Source organism: Alexandromys fortis, unplaced genomic scaffold (genome assembly GCF_014885135.2).
Source record: "Alexandromys fortis isolate MF-2015 unplaced genomic scaffold, M_Fortis_MF-2015_v1.1 scaffold_96, whole genome shotgun sequence".
Lineage (NCBI taxonomy): Eukaryota > Metazoa > Chordata > Mammalia > Rodentia > Cricetidae > Alexandromys > Alexandromys fortis.
The window spans coordinates 4,637,937-4,655,246 of NW_026068053.1; the positions used below are offsets into that span (position 1 = coordinate 4,637,937).

At 45.1% G+C, this 17,310-nt stretch overlaps 1 protein-coding gene across 1 annotated transcript in view; it reads left to right on the forward strand.

The window, feature by feature from the left end:
- The first annotated feature begins 8,928 nt into the window (after positions 1-8,928).
- The window catches only part of Phlpp1 (PH domain and leucine rich repeat protein phosphatase 1), a 226,459-nt gene continuing 218,077 nt past the window's right edge, over positions 8,929-17,310 (forward strand). Inside the window, exon 1 of the mRNA XM_050119746.1 lies at positions 8,929-10,540. Coding sequence (XP_049975703.1) covers positions 9,073-10,540 — 1,468 coding nt within the window. The 5' untranslated portion in view covers positions 8,929-9,072. The remainder of the gene's footprint in view (positions 10,541-17,310) is intronic.

A 17,310-nucleotide genomic window follows, 5' to 3' on the forward strand; every position in this document is an offset into this window, starting at 1 on the left:
ATGGCAAGATGTATTGTATGCTAATTATTATTTCTACAAGTAGAAATACATAAAATACTAAAATAATAATAATATTAAAATCCCAGCAGTGGTGGCACACGTCTTTAATCCCAGCACTCAGGAGGCAGAGGCAGGTGGATCTGAGTTCGAGATCAGCCTGCCTACGGCATGAGTTCCAAGACAGTCGGGGCTACACATAGAAACCCTGTCTCAAAAAGACAAAACGAAACAAAACAAAAACCAAACAAACAACCCCCCCACACACAAAATGGTATTCTTATCTAGAAATTTAAGATTCAGCATTTGGCATGTAACTCAGTGGTAGAACACTCCATTGATGTGTGAGGGACTGTGTTAGAGTCCCACCACCAACACAACATACAAAACCAACAACCAACTAAGCGACAAGATTACATTTGTGGAATTTATAGCAACATTGAAAAGTGTTTTATGTGAGAAAAGCAGGCTGGAAAATGCAGCTGACTTCTGCTTCATTAGGATGCAGGAGGAGCTTAGAGAGCACCATCATCGAGAGCACCATCGAGAGCACCAAGTGGCCTCTTTCTTTATATCTTTTGTGATGAAGTCATTGATCTCACAAGTAAAATGATTTTTAAAGTTCTCTCTTAAATTGTGTTATGTGTATACTCCATCAGCCATTTTAAATACTGTTAAACTGATCTGTATTTAGCAATTTGGGGTAGCACATAACGTTTTCTGGGATACATGAACAGATCTCTAGCTCCTAGACAGCAGACAGCACCCAGGTTGATCTCATCAAACAAGGGGTTTCTTACAGGAGTGGGAGTCCCTCAAGTCAGTTGCACCCCTGGAAAGTGCACCTAGCACGGTGATGACTTAGGAAAGCTGCTCTGCCACAGTTCCCTGTGTTGAATTAGGAGCGGCGGGGCTGCATCCCCGGCAACTGGCCGCCCGCATGGCTAGCTTATGCCCGAAATAATTACACAGAAACTGTATTCTATTAAACACTGCCTGGCCCGGCTAGTTCCAGCTTCTTATTGGCTAGCTCTAACATATTGTTCTAACCCATTTCTAATATTCTATGTAGCCCACGAACTGGCTTACCAGGGAGGATCTTAACCTGCGTCTGTCTGGAGCGGGAGAATCATGGCAACTCCTTAACTAAGTTTCTTTTTCCCAGCATTCTCTTCTGTATACTCCGCCTACCTAATTTTCTATCCAATAAAATGGGCCAAGGCAGTTTCTTTATTATAATTAACCAATGTCCTTCCTCCATCATCCCTGGACACTCCGCAGGCAGCGCCACGGAAGAGACCCTGCGCTCAGCAACTGAATCTTGGTTATATCACCCTGAGGAGGGAGGGACTTCACAAGTCTTAGAAATTTCCTTGGTTTTCTGACTCCTATGAGCTCTTCCCTGAAGGATACTATCTCAATGAGGAAGAATTATAACATGGGACAACATAACGTTTAAACTCTTAGAAATAGATAAAATACAGAAATTCAAGTAGATAACTATACAGTTTGATCTTTACAACACTTTTGTTATGAAGAATATACATCTGGAAAATAGGTAAGACATGAGTGCCCAGTTGAACACACACATGACCTTGATCCCCTGCTCCCTCTGTCTTACTTCTGCTCCTGTCACTTCAGCTCCTCTCTCTCTGTTGACCATAAGGATGACTTTGGCTTGTTCTTGAACTTGACCTAGATATGTGGCGAATCGAATTACTATGAAGAAACACCATGACCGCAACAACTCTGATAAAGAGAGCATTTAACTGGCACTTGCTTACAGTTTCAAAGACTTAGACCATTGTCATTACGGTGGGGAGAATGGCGGCAGGCAGATGTGGGGTGGGGTGGCTGGGAGTTCCATACCAGGATCCACAGGCAGCCAGAAGAGAGCCACTGGGCTTGGCTTGGCCTATTGAAACCTCGAATCCCACCCCAATGCCACAGTTTCTCCAAGGCCATACCCCCTAATCCTTTCAAATAGTGCCACTCCCTAAGCATTCAAAATAATGAACCTACAGGGGCCAACTGCTTTCAAACCACAATATGGGGTAAACACACATGCTCCTTAACAGACGAGGGAATCCCATCTTGATGAACCCCTTGTAAGCTGTAATACACTTTGTCATCCAGGTGTCTTCGGCTTTGGGAACACAGTATACTGTAGATCAGTAGTTCTCAACCTTCCTAATGCTATAGGCCTTTGATATAGTTTTTCATGTTATGATGACCCTCGACCATAAAATAACTCTCATTGTTACTTCATTACTCTAATTTTGCTACTGTTATGAATCAGAATGGAAATAGTTTTGGAGAAAGAGGTTTGTCAAAGGGGTTGCGACTCACGTTTTGAGAATCACTGCTGTAGAGTGTTGGCTATGGACCCTGAAGGTAACATTACTTAGAGGTGTGACTTATTGCCTCTGCCAGCATCTCTCACTAGCCTGGGAGAAGACCCAAGACCAAGATTGAAGGCACAGTTTCTCCTGAGTACGTACATCACTGCCCCACCACCGCTAGGTAAAACACAGTCAAGGCAGAGGCTGTCTCCTGTGTTCCCTTGCCTGGCTTCTTCGATGGACATGTTTGTGAGTTTCTTCTCCTTGCTGGATACTGGGGCAGTCTGTTTAGCTTTGCTGTTCTTCAGCAACCCCACCGGGACTGTGCTACCATTTGTTTTCTAGTATTTCAGGTTTGGGTTATGTTACATGTCTTTACCCAAATGCTGGGCCTTCAGGTTATTTCCAGATTTTGGTATTAGGACTCACAGCTCTTCTTATTCTCCTATCCATGACCCTGGGGTCCATATCCTCCCAAGCCCAGACGATTTCACTTTCATGATCTGCCTGGACTGTGTGAATGAGGCCTCAACCCACTCAGGATCCTAAAGCATTAACTGATGATACCCTGGAGTTGGGGACCCAGAGCTAAGGAACTTCTCCCACCTTGGTTCTTGTTCGTGACAAATGCATATTTCAAAGGATTAAACAGCCAGCAGCTGTCTTAAATGTCAAACAAACCCGCTGTTACTCTCAATGCATTAAAAATCTTTTAAATGGCAAAAATCAGTACTAACATTCTTTGTTGTTTCAAATTAATAGCATCTAAATGTGAAGATCTCTGCTTCATGACTCACAAAAACATTTGCCAATGTTCCAAATTAGACAATTTTGCTTTTAAGATAGAATCAGAAATTTATTGTTTGTGGTATAAGATATTTTAGAGACACTGCTCAGTTCAGTCCTGTTCATAGCACAAACCAGTAAACGAATCAAGTTTCTTGAAGCCATGTGATGTCTTGCCATGGTCATGCTCAGGGACGGATGAAGAAACCACAGATTCACATACAGAAAGCTGGCATTAGGTGGGCTCTGCACGCTGGGGAAGATACATCAGCAGCAGCCTGGAAACCACAGATTCACACACAGAAAGCTGGCATTAGATGGGCTCTGCACTCTGGTGAAGATACATCAGCAGCAGCCTGGAAACTCAGCACATTTATTTTATACATCTGAATGGATGAGGTGAATTTACTGTATACAGTCAACGGAGGAGGGGAGTAGCTAACCTCGGTAGGAGGCCTCTTTGGGGAATAAAGTCTGGCCTCTTTGGGGAGCAGTCTCTGGCCTCTAAAGGGAGCAGTCTCTGGTCTCTAAAGGGAGCAGTCTCTGGTCTCTAAAGGGAGCAGTGTCTGGCCTCTAAAGGGAGCAGTCTCTGGCCTCTAAAGGGAGCAGTGTCTGGCCTCTAAAGGGAGCAGTCTCTGGCCTCTAAAGGGAGCAGTCTCTGGTCTCTAAAGGGAGCAGTCTCTGGTCTCTATGGGGAGCAGTCTCTGGCCTCTAAAGGGAGCAGTGTCTGGCCTCTAAAGGGAGCAGTCTCTGGCCTCTAAAGGGAGCAGTCTCTGGTCTCTAAAGGGAGCAGTCTCTGGCCTCTAAAGGGAGCAGTGTCTGGCCTCTAAAGGGAGCAGTCTCTGGCCTCTAAAGGGAGCAGTCTCTGGTCTCTAAAGGGAGCAGTCTCTGGTCTCTAAAGGGAGCAGTCTCTGGCCTCTAAAGGGAGCAGTGTCTGGCCTCTAAAGGGAGCAGTCTCTGGCCTCTAAAGGGAGCAGTCTCTGGCCTCTAAAGGGAGCAGTCTCTGGCCTCTAAAGGGAGCAGTCTCTGGTCTCTAAAGGGAGCAGTCTCTGGTCTCTAAAGGGAGCAGTCTCTGGCCTCTAAGGGGAGCAGTGTCTGGTCTCTATGGGGAGCAGTCTCTGGCCTCTATGGGAGCAGGGAAGGCTTTGCTATTCCCCGTGGATCTGAGGCACCAGGGTCCTCGATACCCATGCTCGTGTCAACAATATACATCATTCACTTAGAACTTCTGCTCCCCACACATCAAACACTAAATAAACATAATAAACATAATAAATGAAGTTTTACTGTTTTTTTCAGAATGGTGTTCCTGAGGAGAGTCCCAAAGCATCTATTACACTGGGTTCGATGTTTCTTCCTAGTTTATAGATACACAGACCACCAGGATCAATCTAGCTAGAATAAAGTCAGAAGGATTAGGGTGGACCCTGGTATGGGGGCTACTGCCTTTCCAGACTCTCTGTGTCTCCCTAAAACAGAATCAGGGAGAAGGGCTCCTGACAGAGCTACAAACCAAGTAATGCTGACAATCACCAGAAACTAAACAGAGCAAGCAAGAATCTGACCGCCTGCATCTTGACTTTGGACTTCTGAGCTCCAGAATCACGAAGGAAAGCATTGTTGTCACCCTGAGCCACTCAGCTCACAATCTTCATCATCGACAGAAAGGAGGCCAGGCTACTGAGTGTGTCAGGAGGCAGAAGGGAAAGGGTAAGATCTCCAGGGACTGACGGCATCTCTTCTAATGTCTGCACTGTGGAGCAAAAAGGAGAACACCTAGCTGCTTCCCCAAGGTAAATCTGCAGACTCTGAGGATTCATTGTCTAGAGAACACTTTGCTATTGTAGTCATAGACAAATCAGAAAATGCTCTGGTATGATATAGGAAAGGAACTGTTAGGAATCTCTCTCTCTCTCTCTCTCTCTCTCTCTCTCTCTCTCTCTCTCTCTCTCCCTCTCTCTCTCCCTTTCACTCTGCACTCGCACACAAGCACACACACAAGCACATAACACACACCCACATACACCACTCAAAAAAAGATACAATTATGGTGTTAAAAAGAGTCGCTAAAATATGAAAGGTTATCAAGCCATATCTATAAAATGTCCTGTGAAGAAAGATGGTGCAAGCTCAGATCCTGGCAGAATTCACACTGGATGTTTATGAGGAAGGGTATGACTTCAGAGAGACCATGCGGCCTCATCCTGCCACTGAACTGAGAACATATTAATTCAGTTGGGCCACCTGGGGCCCATTTAGTGCACTAGAGCAGTAATTTGCTAAATGGGTCCCTCATAGTAAAATAGAATGAGTAAACATTGAGCAATTTAGGATGGTAAACCACTAGTAGCTCAAGGGATATACAAATGTGAAGCTATAATTAGATTCCTTGTTCATAATGTACAAGCTAAAAATATTACATGGTAAATTGTATCATTCTGCATTTATTTCTGGACACAGCTGAGCCCTTAATAGTTCACATAGAAACTGTCCCAGCTATCAATTCATGCTTCCATTAAAATTCCAACTGCTTATATTAGAAAATAATCTCAAAAGTGGTTTTTTTTATCTTAGATATAAGGATGTACCCAGGATTAACCCAGAGCAGCAAATCAGTTATAAAGCACACGACAGAAAGTAATAGAATATTATGTTCTCACAGAATTTAGCTGTGGAAATATTTTAGCAAGTTGACATAAAGGTTTACAAACTTTATGTCTTTTATGTTTGATGTTTCTTTTCAGGGTTATCTTTTAGCATTTTAAGATGTGACTCTTTGGGGCTGGTGAGATGGCTCAGCAGGTCAAGTCACTGCTTTCAATTCCTATGATTGAATTCAATTTCAATAACTACGATTTCAATTCCTGGGACCCACATGGTAGATGCTTACTACACCTGTGGTTGGTCCTCTGTCTTCCACATGTGAACCAGGGCACAGATGCGCAGACATATACATATCACACACACACATGCAGACATGTGTGAGTACATAGACATATATAAGCAAACATGCGCACACACTCACACAACATTAAAAGAAAGATGCCATTCCTTGTGCCTGCCCAGCATGCAGAGGACCTAGGGTCAAGCTCCAAAACAAAGTGATTGCTTGGAAAGTGTGGCTGGGCAGAAACAGTAGAGGACTTCATGCTTGGAACACGTCAAAGGGGAGGCCAAAGTGTGAAGTGCTGTGGGATTACGATGATGCCTTCCCTACCTGCAACTACTCGAAGCTGCCTGGAAAACATTAAAAAACAAACAAAATGACACAAACCTTCTTTTATTTCCAGCAGTTGTATACTATGGGCGGGTACAGAGTGCTGAGTGATGTTCCACGGTACTAGGAACCTCCAAGCTTAAGTTTTTAAGTTTCATTGCTCTTTACCAATTTGCTATTTCAACTACAGGGCTCTGTTTTATCTGGTGTTACAAGGATGCTCTACACTCTCAGTAATTCTCATTTTCTTTCTTTCCTTTCACATCCCGGTTTAGTCTCTTTAGGAAGGTTTAGGATCGCATCGTGGGCCTCTCTTGCCATTCTGTTCTCCCTGCCAGTGGGACTCCTGAGCAGTATTGGGAGAGGCCAGTTTTCAGATTATAGATTCTAGCCATGAAATCTGGCAAAACATCTGCTTTTAAGAGATAATTCTTGAGAATTTTATTTATCAAGCATATGGGTGTTTTGACTGCATGTATGTCTCTGCACCACATCAATGTCCACAGAGGCTACACTAAGCATTGGATTTCCTGGGCCTAGAGTTACACGTGGTTGTGAAACACTATGTGGGTGCTGGGACTTAAACCCAGGTCCTTTCGTAGAGTAGCAAGTGTTCATAACTGCTGAACCGGTTTTCCAGTTCCAACACCTGTTGCTCTTCATTATGGATGTATTTTGGCTCACAGTTGGAAGGTAGAGAGAACATCATTGCAGGGATTTTTTTTTTTATTCTGTAGCTGGTGCGGTTTGGGTGTTTCTTCAGCTAAACCTTTCTGAAATCATGCTCATTGACACATGCAGAGACTTTCCCATGGTGATTCTAAATCCAAACAAGTTGGATTTAATAAAGCGTCTGAGTTAATCCATTGAGCTAACAGTGCCTGGCAACTATTCCTATAACTTTCCTTTTGAGACAGGGTGTCACTACATAGATGAGGCTGGCCTCAGACTCACAGATATCTGCCATTGTCTGCCTCCTGAGTGCTCGGATTAAAGGCACTGCCACTCCAGCTTACTATGACTATGCACGCAGACACGCACACATATACTTATGTATGTATCCATATGCCTATGTATACACATGTATTTACATGTGTGAATACACATATATTCATATATTACTATAATAAATAGTTTTTGAAACCAAAAGCTATGATATAGATTATTATTAATATCATTATTATTGGTTCTTTTGAGACAGAGTCTTACTTTGTAGCCTTGGCTGTCCTGGAGCTTGCTAAGTAGAACAGACTGGCTTTGAACTCAAAAAGCTCTGCCTGTCTCAGCCTCCCTACTACAAGCGAAGACTTATTATTTTAAAAAGATTGATTTTTATGTGTATGAGTGATTTGTCTGTTGTATGTCTGTGCATCACATGGTGCGCTGCCTTCAGAGGAAGCTCTGCAAGAATAGAGGACATGTTTAGGAATTCCAAAAGCTGTTTTTTGTCCTGGCTGCTTTCTCCATCCATATTTAATGAAACTGTGTAGATAAATTAAAAACTAGGTGCCTTGATAGGAATTTCACTTCTCTCTCTCTCTCTCTCTCTCTCTCTCTCTCTCTCTCTCTCTCTCTGTTTCCACTCCCCGACCCGAGTGTTTGTAAGTAAATACAGAGAATACTAAGGGAAAACAACGGTCTATCTCCTATATCACTATGGCTCCATTCTAATCTTTCTTTTTCGTCCACTGCTGTGTCATTAAGCTCCTTTTAAAAGTAGAATCATCAGGATACAAGTCCTTAGATGTTTTTGTCCTGATAAGAAAGGGGATAAGACGAGTTTAATTTCAGCGGTTACCACGAAGTACGTTCAACTCCCTTCTAAAACACTTTCCAAAAGCTGCTTGTCTTCAAGGGTCTTGAGAAAATGTCAGGAAGACATGGCCAGCGCTCCTGGGAACTGTGTATTTGTGTCTCACGCAAAGCCTCACCTACATAGAGCCCCTGAAAGACCTCACTTTCAATTAGCCGGGAAAATAAAACTCATCTGTAAAGCAGGTTAGGAGCAAGTTAATGAAAAACGTTCACCAGGCACAGGGTTCAACAGCAGAGGGCACAAAACCCACTGGCCAGGGCCAGAGGCTTGGCCAAGGTGAGGGTGGGCTGAACCTGAGGATCTCTGGGTTTTGTAGTTCGCTATTTGTCTCGCCTGCATGTTCTTCCGGAAGCTGAACTACAACCCCCACAGTGCACTGCTTGCTCCTCTCGCCACCTCGCCTCTGGTCCGCTGAGAAATCTCCTGGGAAATAGCCCCGCCCCGCTCCCGTACGCACGCGTCACGTTTGTTTACCCTGAGGCCCCGCCCCAGACTCCCGCTCTCCCCGCTCCGCCCAGGAATGTCGTCATGCTCAATGCATATTCATGATCAACTCCGCCCCGCCCGCTTTCCCGCGCTTCATTAATATTCATGACCAAGCACGGGCCCCAGCTCTCGGGCGCTGGGGCTGTCCGGCAGCGGGCGGGGCCTGGCGCTGGGGAGCCCGCGACCCGCGGGGAGGGCGTGTGGGGGGGCGGTGGCGACGAAGCGGGCGGGCGGGAGCGGGAGATGGAACACCGAGGCACCGACGGAATGCTCCAGATCGCCACATAATCCTCTGGAACGGCAGCGCCGGACGCCATCGGCGTCTCCCTTCTCCGCGCGCCGCCGCAGCCATCGTCTCCCACCTTCGCCTCACCTCCTCCTCCGTTACTGTCTCCGGAGCTGGGGGGGCGACGCGAAGCCCCGCTACGATGGAGCCCGCCGCCGCAGCCCCGGCACAGCGACTCGCCGACCCCGCGGGTGAGGACCGAGCCCCGGCGGCGGCGGCGGCCGAGGGCGCTCGAAGTCCGGAGCCCGCGCTGAGCTTGGCCACGGCCGCGAGCGGCGGGAACGGCGGCGCGGCGCGAGAGCAGGCCCCCTGCGAGGCGCCGCCGGGGCCAATGCCCGGCCGCGCGGGAGGCACCGGGCGCAGGCGGCGGCGCGGGGCGCCTCAACCCGCGGCCGGCGGGGCCGCTCCGGTGCCCGCAGCCGGCGGCGGCGCCAATTCGCTGCTGCTGAGGAGAGGGCGGCTGAAGAGGAATCTGTCGGCCGCCGCCTCGTCTTCCTCGTCGCCGTCCTCGGCGTCCTCGGCCGCCGGCGGCCTCCCGGCCTCCTGCTCGGCCTCGGCGTCGCTGTGCACTCGGAGCCTGGACAGGAAGACGCTGCTCCTGAAGCACCGGCAGCAGCTGCAGCTGCAGCCGTCGGACAGAGACTGGGTGAGGCACCAGCTCCAGCGGGGCTGCGTGCACGTCTTTGACCGCCACATGGCCTCGTCCTACCTGCGCCCAGTGCTCTGCACGATGGACACCACAGCCGCCGAGGTGGCCGCTCGGCTTCTGCAGCTGGGCCACAAAGGCGGCGGGGTGGTGAAGGTGCTGGGCCAGGGGCTGCCTCCCGCCGCCGCCCCGGCCGCGGCCGTCCAGAGTCCGGACGCCGGGCTCGGGAGGGAAGTGGAGCCACCGCCCTCGAGCAGCGCTCCCGGGGCTGTCGGAGGCCCTGCGCGCGCGCCTCCCGCCGACCTGCCGCTTCTCGGGGGCTCCTGGCCACACTGCGCAGCCCGCGCCAGCCCCGCGCCCTCGGACTGCAGCCCCGGGGAGATGTTCGCGGGTGGCCTGGGTTCTCCGCCCCGCGCCCCGCACCCGGCCTCCGACACCGAGAGCTTCAGCCTTAGCCCCAGCGCCGAGAGCGTGTCGGACCGGCTGGACCCCTACAGCAGCGGCGGCGGCTCCTCGTCGTCGTCGGAGGAGCTAGAGGCTGACCCGGCCCAGCTGTCGACCAGGGCTCCTGGGCCGCCTCCCCTCCGCCCTAGCCGCCCAGCGCAGCCTCGACCTCCTTCCCCGAAGACCTCGCCCTCACTGCAGCCGAAAGCTCCCAGGGTTGTCGATGGCACAGGCGGGATGGCCGGCCAGGGTCCCAGAGAGGACAAGGTGGTGGCGGCTGCATCTCCGGGTGGCCCTCCGTCGACCCCGGGACGGATCCGGGAGACCGCGCAAAAGACGTCTTCGCCGCCCTCCCTCTATGTCCAGTTTCACGGAGAGACTACCCGGCGCCTCGAGGCGGACGAGAAGCCATTGCAGATCCAAAATGACTACCTCTTCCAACTGGGATTCGGGGAGCTGTGGAGGGTGCAGGAGGAAGGCATGGACTCGGAGATTGGCTGCCTCATCAGATTCTACGCAGGTAAGAAGTTGCCTGCACGTTGACGTGTGGTTTCTAACCCTGGCAGGGACCGATAAATGATTCAAGGGACCTGGTGAGTGTGATACCCTTTTCTAGCTTGTTCACAGGCCGTCTGTGTAAGTACTAAATTGAGCATTCTTTAAATCTGCAAGTTTTAGTCGGCTGTCCAGGGCTGAGGTTGGAAAACCAGGCGGATGAGGTGACAGAGTCGCCTGGAAATACAGGAAACAGTCAACACGTGAGAGAGGTAGCCGCCCATAACTGTAGAGGTGCTTTCCTTCAGGCCTGCTCAGGGTTGCAGGCAGTTTGGGATTTCAGGAAAATTCTTGATGCTTTCTTATGGACAGAGGACAGTGACCAACCAAAAGTGCTCCAGGGTGCCTTCCCTATGTTCTTCTATGAGTCCACAGTTTACCTTTCGCAGTGTAATGTGGGCTGCCGGGAGCTGTGCTCTTGTCAACCGATGCCCTTGTTTGTTCCTCTGCCTGCCAAGCTTATTTACTCTGAGTCCTTAGACACCTGGTAAGTTTATGTTCTTTGTTTTGAGTGCTGCTTACGCTAGCGCCTTTTCATTGCTTTTGTTTAGTTTCCCCTCCACGTTTGAATCCTTGCATAAAAAAAAAAAAGAGTTGGCCTATTTCTGTCTTAGAGCCTTTATTATCAGAGCTGTGGCAGGACTCGGAACAGACTGGAGTTCATAGCGTTGGTGGTTCCCGCCTCTGATGTGACCTGACTCTTCAGTACCTGTTCAAGTGCTTGTCCTCTCTCTTTTGCCAAGAGGCTTGGCTGGAACTAAGCGATGGAGTTACATGGGTGCTGGGTATTGTATCTGAGCTTTGTAAGCCACTTGCACTCTCCCTCTGCTTTAGAGTTCTTGGTGGTCATAACTTTTGTTTAACATAGTTAGCATAGGAGAATTAAAACTTTGGGTGTCATATTGCAAGTGCATATGAGAACTCTTGCTAACAACCCAAGACTCCATAGCTGTTCTTCCACTACTGTTCCAGCTGGAGTTCAGTTTGCATGAATTAGCCTTCAACACCCACATTGAGATATGCAGAATGGACAGCATGCCTGGGAGGTGTTCCTCTAACTTTTAAGTTGTTCTGGACTTAAGTGGGTCTTTTGATTGATATTTGCCTCATAAAGGAAACCAAACTGTAATACAGTAGCATTTTTCTTGGAGATAGTATCTTAATTGAAGATATGCCTTTACATTTTTTTTTTTTTGGCCCAGGAAAGGGTAGGAGCAACGACTATGTCTTTTTCTTTCATGTAACTTGTGAAATATTTCTTTGCAAAGACATCAAATAGTAATCACACTTGGAAGGGAGAGTATTTTAGGATGAGAATGATAATCTTTCTTACATAGAAGGAAATGGCTATAAAACAAGGGATATGCAGTGGAAAATATTTGAGCTTGCTCTTATGTATGGAGGAAGCTTTTCTCTCCACTTTGCTGATGACTGAGTAGGTTGATTAGAATCAGATTTGTGGGAAAGGTTGGGTATCATAGTTCTGAAGTTTAAACATTGGACTCTGTTTGGCTGTTTTTCAGCAGGGTTTAAAGCATTCTGAGTGGGCTGTGAGCAGTTTGCTTTATACTCATCTCAGTTTAAAGGTGATCTGATTGTTTATTAAATCTTAAATTTCTGGTGTGCTTATTTTAATCTTTGTTTTTGTTTATGAAAAGTAGTGATTGTTACCTCCTGAACTTACTACAGTATTTCTACGCCCAGCATAAACAGATGCAGGCGTCAGCGTATATGCTCATAAAAGTGACTAATAAAATGAGGATGCCCCACACAGATTGTCCAGCCAGCTCTTGAACGTGAAGCCCGTGCCCATGGGTTCTAGAAGAAAGGTGTCTGGCTGTTGCAAAGCTCTGTGACTGCTTATTTTGGCATTTAAGCAAAGTTGGACTTAATTTAAGCCTAAAACTGGTGTTTGTCTTAGAATAAAGTTCAGCATCACTAAATGCTGTTTCAGTTTTCACCAGGATGTGTTCCTAACAGCAGGTCACTGCTGAAAGGGGGCCCTGCATGTCTCAATTGTCAGGACATATGGTGGAGGCTTGCCCCAGGCTGGGGAGATTCCTAGAAATTGCTTCTGCTCCTGTGGAATATAGGACAGCCAAAAGGAGGCTTTTGTGTTTTGATTGTTAGTGCTTTTGTGTACGAAGAGAACGATTCATGTATGTTTTAAATGATTTCTTTTAAGCAGGCACTGGAAAATTCTATATTGATTTGCTTCAATAATTTCATATATATACTATTTTTGAATTTATTGTTGCATGTCTTTTCTAGTGGAGTTAAAGATAGCTATAATTTGAGATGGCTTGACAATATTTTCCCATGTTTAAAATGAGGACATTATCACTATCTGTGTTCTTACCTTCTCCGCCACCTTGTTTCTTATTTTCATAATGCTGTTGTCCAGCAGAGGCCTTCCATTCTCTTGAGGGTCATTTTTCAATTAAATTTCAGTATTTATAATCTTCCTGAGGTTGCTTAAGGGCTTTGAAAGCTATTTGTGGTTACTATGAATGGTTAAGTATTTATTTGGGTAACTTAAAATGAAAGTCTTTAAGTGAGGTCACTCTTGGATGAGAAGTTACCAAAACTTCTAATTGCAGTTACCAAAAACTTAGTTTGAAAATTGTTACTGCTCCTATTGCAAAAGCATTCTTTGAGTTTTAAAATAGGAGGAAATTCAATTGGTGTTATCTAATGTTATGTTAAGATTGTTAATTATATTAAGGTTCAATTTTCTTTTAAAAATTATACAACTTAAGACATATCTGAAAGAGTAATTTTGTTAGAAAAAAAATTCAGGAATTCAATTACTTGGCCTGAGTTATGAACACCTAGGCGTGAATGGGCTGCTTTGCTTCACTCCCTGGGGCATGTGTCATAGGACAGCGGTAAACTCATGTTTGCATCTTTTCCATCACCTTTTGTTTTAGCTCTGTAGTCTGTTCAGTTCAAACAGAGATTGTCACCATGATGGAGAGCACACCCTGCACCTTGGAAGATGTGTTCATGTGGGCTTCCTTGGGGCTGCTTGGTAGTTCGCCTCCCTCCCTTTCTCATATTTCTATCCTCTCTCTATTCTGGGAATGCTCAGACCTTCCGTGATTTCCTGCATGGAAACCAAGAAGGGTGGTTAGCACCAGCAGTGCATTGACAAGTAGGTTCTTATTACTATAATTACAGCAGTGCTGAGTAGTGTGGTTTAAGTATGTGACTCCAATGAGTGTTTCAGTAGTGCTTTTAAGTACAAAGGCTTTCAGTTTATTTTGTTTTCTGTGCTTAACACTTTGTTATGTTCATATATTTATTTGCCATATATATGTCTTTTAACTATGGTTTGATAAAACCATACATTGGGGTTTATTGTCTTCAGAAATATTAAAGGCCTTTCACATAAATGGTCTCATTTGTCTTTTCAAGAACCATTAGGGAGGAGTCCTGGTGTCAGTCAGCCCTCCTTTCAGATGGAGATGGTACATTGACAGCTGATTCTTGCTGAGGGTTTTCAGCCCCTGGCAGAGCTGAGACAAGGGAGAGAAGTTTGTGATTCAAAGCACTGTCTGTGAATTGGTGCTGAATTTACACTTGAGTTTTCAGAAAATATGCTATGTTTATTGGTAATGAGGTGCTATTATCGGGCATTTCTGGGTGCTTCCTTGTAAAATGCAGATGACTATTTCTATCACATGGCCTTTAAAAATGTAAAGAACCAAGATTAACAAGTAAGAGCAGTGCAGAAAGTATTAGTGTTCTAAATATTCTGGTTATAAATCATGATTCTTAAAGTTGATAAGGCTTATGTAGTGATTACATTTTAATCCAAGTATTTCTTGTTTGTTAAATCTTTATTGGGAAGTTATCTGAGCAGATAACCTCAGAGTGGGTTTTATGATCACTTCTTTTAAAGCAGTGAAAATACTCAACATTAAAGAGCTTATCTGTTTGTTTGAAAACTGAATTACCAGTACTCTTTATAGTAAATGGTGCGTTATTGATGTTTTCTTGTACCGTTTTGTGATTCTTAGCTTGTACAAGAGCTAGAGAGCATTTATTCTCTGAATTTCATTATAATGTTTTGAAAATGGTGGAGGTTTTGTACTTATGATTGTAGCAAGCAAATAGGATAGAACAGTCTATGGGAAGTCTCTTTCTCGTCGAGGTGAGATTAATCAAGAGTGCAGACCTAGCGTGTGAGTCTCAGAGGTCAGTCCACACTGTCAGGACAAAACTAAATAAATAGACAGTCAGCCGCTGTAAATGGTTGTGTAATACATGCTTGTTATTGTCTTCTTACAAAATTTAGCTTTTGATTTATTAGGAAGGTAACAGTCCCTGACAACATATAGGAACCGTACCTTGTATAAATCTTGGAATCTTTTCTTTCTGTTTGGATTGAATCTGTGTAGTTTGTTAAGCAGCTGGTGGAGTGTGCCCTGATTTTTTTTTGACTTCCATCCTGTTTGGGTCCCCAGGGATGCGTTACACACATATGCACACAGAGGCATTTCTCCCATGGCAGGAGGTTTCAGATGGGCCACACACTGTCAATACCTTCTCTTTCACGTGACTAGAGAACAGTTTTCCCTCCAAGTTTTCCTGGAGTTAATGGCTCGCCTCTTTCAAAGGCATCTCTTACCTTGACTTTGAGATTTATTTAATGAGACACCTGTCAAATGAGACATTTTACATTTAATGATTTTGCTATGTGTCACATTTCATGCTGCCCAGGCTGCTGGACAGGAGGAGGCTTAATTATAAACTCTGAAAGTCCATTCAGTGGGAAAGCTGTTTCTTTAAAAGCACCCGACATTTGTGAAAATTGAAAGAGAGGTCTTATCAAAATGCCTCATAACAGTGTGTGAAGATAAGGCCTCCTCCACCCCATCTTTCAAGTTGTCCCCTCCTTTAATCACATCCATCTGCTGGAGCCCTGGCACTGAGGGTTTATCCCACTTAGGGTTCCCGGACTTCTAAGGCAGACTCTTTGTATTTGCCTTTGGGTTTCTAGAGACAGTAGGCTAAACAAAACACACCAAACACCTGCCGCGCCTGGAGCACTATGGGAACTCCTTCAGCTAAGAGGTCCACACGCTTTTCACCTGCATTTGTAGAACATGAGATCATGCCCAAAGTGGGCCGGTATCTCAGAGGCTTTTTATTGGCTGAAGGAGTTCACATGGCAGTGGTATTTTTAGGTATTTTTAGCCTAAGACTATTTGATTGCCTGTTTAGATTTACATGGCACCTCAATTAAGGATTTAGAAAATTCTAGTAAGCTGAAACTCAAGGGTCTGGAAAGAGTGAATTTTAATGGTACTGTGATTAAAGAACATTAGGATATCTGGTTAGCCATGACATAGCTCTTTCAACACACGTCATATAGTAATTTTTATCATGTATGATAGTGGCCACCAGTTAACAAAATAGAGCTTAAATATTTTGGGTATAATGGTTTTCTTGTAAGCATGAGTTGTCCTGCAACACCTTTTAGTATGTTAGATGGAAACAAAGCATATCGGATACTGTTTATATTCATTTTAAGACATTTAATGATGAAGTCTGGTTGAAGGAGGTGTATGTCTAGTGGTGTCTCCAGTTGCAGTACTGTGTTAAAACTGGGCAAAGTAAAAGGGAAAAATTTCCAAAGTGTTTGGCATAAAGTTTTCTAAATGAAGCTTGACTAAAGATAAATTAGTTTTAGTTCCGGTTACATAAATGTATTCAATTAAGATTAAATATAATCTGAAAAAATTTAGTTGTGAACCATTTCAATAATCAGTGAAAATTCCATTTAGAAATTTAAAGTCTAAGTAAATTTGAATGAGTAGTTTTTGTTTGTTTGTTTTCCTCATTTTTTCCAAGCAGGAAGAGGTTTGTTTGTCAGTGTTCTGATTCACGTGTCTCATGAAGAGCACTTGGAGAATGAATGGATCTTTTCATATTCCTGCCTCAGTTAGTAGGTCATAGCATTTGGGCTTTCTTGTCAAGCACACACATATGCATATTTTTAAATGTAGCAACAGTAAGCAGGAGCTTTGCTTGTTTTCATTGCATATTTAATAATTATTGGGTCTTCTATTCAGTTAACTTCTGAAATATTGTTCCTGATTTTGAGATTTTTTTTTTATGAATAGATTCAGTTTTTGAGCTTTACTTTGAGAACTGTATTCTTTGGGAGAACTTTCTTTTTTCCTATCCATGACTTTGAGAGTGTGGCTAGATGCAGCTTTATTGTTGACACTACGTTTCTTGGTTTTTGGGTTCCGCTAATGCTCTGTGTATGTTTTGGGGGACAGGGAATAAGTAAACTTTCTTATCGAGACACAAAACTTCGGGGGTAAAAGTCCTCTCTCATTTCAGAGTCTGCTTGGGAGGAAGTGGTTTTGTGATTTGGAGAATCCACTTTGTTCTGAGAGTTGGTAAACTTGATATGATTTAGGTGTCTATTTTTTTTTCTCCTTGGTCCTGAGGAGGGAATCCAAAGTCTTTGATACATATAAGACAGGACTATCCAGCCACATCCTCAGTCCTTGTTTCTGTGAGACACGCCTTCCTGTGTAACCTAACCTGACTTTAGAACAGAAAGTCTTTCTGTTCTGTCCCTGCTGACTCACAAGTGTGAGCTAGCAGACCTGCTCGGGTCTTCATTGTAACCTGTGCTGCACTGTGATTTCATCATCTGTAAAACAGCGAGTCTAGGATTTCTTCTGATTCTTAAATTCTGAGATTCTAGTAACA